The sequence below is a fragment of the Neopelma chrysocephalum genome, unplaced genomic scaffold (genome assembly GCF_003984885.1).
Source record: "Neopelma chrysocephalum unplaced genomic scaffold, ASM398488v2 Primary Assembly neopelma1_97022, whole genome shotgun sequence".
Taxonomy (NCBI): domain Eukaryota; kingdom Metazoa; phylum Chordata; class Aves; order Passeriformes; family Pipridae; genus Neopelma; species Neopelma chrysocephalum.
The window spans coordinates 1,047-4,393 of NW_020925664.1; the positions used below are offsets into that span (position 1 = coordinate 1,047).

General features: G+C 69.3%; 1 protein-coding gene across 1 annotated transcript in view; it reads left to right on the top strand.

Moving 5' to 3' along the window:
• Positions 1–2,865, top strand: part of LOC113961040 (neurexin-2-like) — a gene marked incomplete at both ends in the record, with an annotated part of 3,908 nt that extends 1,043 nt beyond the window's left edge. Inside the window, 4 exon segments of the mRNA XM_027671042.1 lie at positions 23–243; positions 245–407; positions 983–1,183; positions 2,805–2,865. Coding sequence (XP_027526843.1) covers positions 23–243; positions 245–407; positions 983–1,183; positions 2,805–2,865 — 646 coding nt within the window.
• Positions 2,866–3,347: the final 482 nt, after the last annotated feature.

Here is a 3,347-nt window from a genome sequence, read left to right on the forward strand (position 1 = left end):
CCCCCCCCCCGCGCCCCCCCAGGCTCGGTGTCGGTGAACAGCCGCAGCACCCCGTTCCTGGCCAGCGGGGACCGCGACGTGCTGGACGTGGGCGCGGAGCTGTACCTGGGGGGGCTCCCCGAGGGCCGGCCCGGCCCCCCCGCGCCCCCCGAGCTCTGGGCCGCGGGGCTGCGCCTCGGCTTCGTGGGCTGCGTGCGGGACCTGTTCGTGGACGGGCGGAGCCGCGACGTGCGGGCGCTGCTGGGACCGGGGGGGGGCTCCGGGGGTCGCCCCGCTCTGCGCCCGCGACCCCCCCCGGCTGTGCGCCAGCGGCCCCTGTCGCAACGGGGGGACCTGTCGCGAGGGCTGGAACCGCTTCGTGTGCGACTGTCGCGGCACCGGGTACCTGGGGCCGCGCTGCGAGACAGGTGAGGGGGGGACGGGGACGCGCGGGGGGGGGTCCCGCGGGACGGACGGGTCACCCCCGCGGGGTCTGGGACCCCCCGAACACCCGGGGGGGGGTCACACCCGGGGAGGGGGTCCCCTGCTGCCTGTGGATACCCCCGGGGAGACGAGGGAGCTCCTGCACCCCCGGGTCCCCCCGACACCCGGAGAGGGGGGTCCCCAGAACAAGGGGGTCCCCAGACCGAGGGGGTCCCCAGACCCAGGTCCTCACAGGGGGGTGGTCCCAGCGCCGGGGTCGCCCCTCTTTTCCCCCCCCCGAGGCCGCAGTGCTGAGCTGCGATGGCAGCACGGGGGGGCTCCCCTGGGTCACCTGGGGACGGGGGTCCCTGTGCTGGGGGTCCCCGTGCCGGGGGTGATGGGGGTCCCTGTGCCGGGGGTCCCTGTGCTGGGGGTGACGGGGATCCCTGTGCTGGGGGTCCCTGTGCTGGGGGTGACGGGGGTCCCTGTGCTGGGGGTCCCTGTGCTGGGGGTGACGGGGGTCCCTGTGTTGGGGGTCCCTGTGCCAGGGGTGACAGGGGTCCCCCCCCTGTCCCCGCAGAGGCGGCGGTGCTGAGCTACGACGGCAGCATGTACCTGAAGGTGCAGGTGCCGGGGGAGCAGACGGAGGCCGAGGACGTGTCCCTGCGCTTCATGTCCCCCCGCGCCTTCGGCCTCGTCCTGGCCACCACCTCGCGCCACTCGGCCGACACCCTGCGCCTCGAGCTGGACGGAGGGCGCATGAAACTCACCCTCAACCTGGGTGAGCCCCCCCGGGACCCCCCCAAAACCCCTCCAGTAGGACCCGGCCCCAAAACCCTCCCTGAAACCCTCCCTGAAATTATCCCCAACGGGGCCCGAGTCGGTTCTCGTCACCCTGGAATGGCCAAAATAGTGCCTGGGACCCCAAAATAGTGCCCGGGACCCCAATATAGTGCCTGGGACCCCAAAATAGTGCCTGGGACCCCAGAATAATGCCCGGGACCCCAAAATTGCCCAGCTGAGCTGCTGCCTGGGATCCCGCAATGATGTTCAGGACTTGGTGCCCGAGTCAGTTCTCACGACCCCAAAAACGGTCGATTTCATTGCTGGGACCCCCAGACGTCCCCAAAACATTGCCCAGTTCAGTGTTTGTGGCTCCAAAACAATCAAGTTGGGGGCTGGGACCCCAAAACAAACAACTTTCAAAACCCCAAAATGGTCCCTGAACCAGTTCTCCTGACCCTGAAATGATCAAGTTCGTGTCTGGGACCCCCAAAACGGTGCCCAGGTCCCAAAAATGCTTCCCAAATGGTGCCTGAGTTGGTTCTCGTGGTCCCAAAATGGTCAAGTCGATGCCTGGGGCCCCAAAACATCCCCCGGTGGTGCTCACGTTGTTCTTGGCCCCCAAATGGTGCCCAGGTCCCAAAAATGGTGCCCGAGCCCCCCAGAACCACAGCCGGGCCCCCCCAGCCTGGCCAGGGGGGCTCACGGGAACCGACTCGTCCCCCCCGTCCCCGTCGAGTCCCGTCGGGTCCCCTCCACCCCCCACCCCCGGGTTTGGGACCTTCGTGACCCCCCCGCTGCCACTTGGGGCACAGCGCCGGGACCCCCCGAGGGGTCGAGGGTCCCCCCGAGAGATTGGGGACACCCCCCCAGGGTTGGGGGTCCCCCCTTCAGCCCCTTCTATTGGGGGGACCCTCATGGGGCTGCAGGTCCTCTGTGGGGTGGGGAACCCCCCCATGGGATTGGGGTCCTCCTGCGGGATTGGGGACCCCCCCATGGGATCGGGGACCCCCCCATTGTATTGGGGACATCCCCATGGTATTGAGGACATCCCCAGGGGATCGGTGCCTCCCCCATGGGATTGGGGACCCCCTGGGTCCCGGCCCTTGCCCCCCCCGCCCCGCAGCGGTTGACGAGGGGGGGCCCAGCCCTGGGTGCCGGATCCCCCCGGATCCCCCCGGATCCCCCCAGATCCCCCCGGATCCCCCGGGATCCCCCGGGCTGGGCCCTCAGGGCGGCCGTGACCCCCCACGAGGTGCCAGAGACCCCCCCCCAATCTCCCCCAGACTGGCTGCTGGCCCAATCTCAGCCCAGTCCCATCCCAATTCCATCCCAATCCCAGTCTGTCCCAGTCCAATCCTGGTCTCCATCCCAATCCTAGTCCCCATCCCATTTCCATCCCATCCCATCCCAGTCTCCATCCCAATTCCAGATCGATCCCAGTCCACTTGCCATCCCAGTCCAATTCCAATTCCATTCTCAGCCCCATCCCCCCCCCGTCCCCCCCCGTCCCCCCCCCTGTCCCCCCCTGGCACCCCCCCCCCCCGGCCGCCCCCCCTCGTCCCCGGGGCGCCCCCGGCGCGGCCTCGAAGGGCCTGACCCGTGTCTTCTCTCCCCAGACTGTGTCCGCGTGGGCTGTCACCCCAGTAAGTGCCACCCCCTCCCCGGGACACCCCCAGAGCCCCCGGGGAGACCCCCCCGGACCCCCCAAAATCCCCGGGGTCACCCCCCCGGGACACCCCACCGGAACAACCCCCCCGAGACCCCGGGACACCCCCTGGGGACAATCCCCGACCCCCTCGACCTTTCTGGAACACCCCAAACCCACCCCAGGAACCACCAACCCCCAAAACGCCTCCCTGACCCCCCCCCCCCAGTGCCCAGGTCACTCCCCGTGTGTGTGTCCAGGTGTGTGCCAGGAGTGTCCAGGTGTGTCCAGGTGTGTGCCAGGTGTGTCCAGGTGTGTGCCAGGTGTGTGCCAGGAGTGTCCAGGTGTGTCCAGGAGTGTCCAGGTGTGTCCAGGTGTGTGCCAGGTGTGTGTCAGATGTGTCCAGGTGTGTCCAGGAGTGTCCAGGTGTGTGTCAGGTGTGTCCAGGTGTGTGTCAGATGTGTCCAGGTGTGTCCAGGTGTGTGCCGGGGTGTGCCAGGTGTGTCCAGGTGTG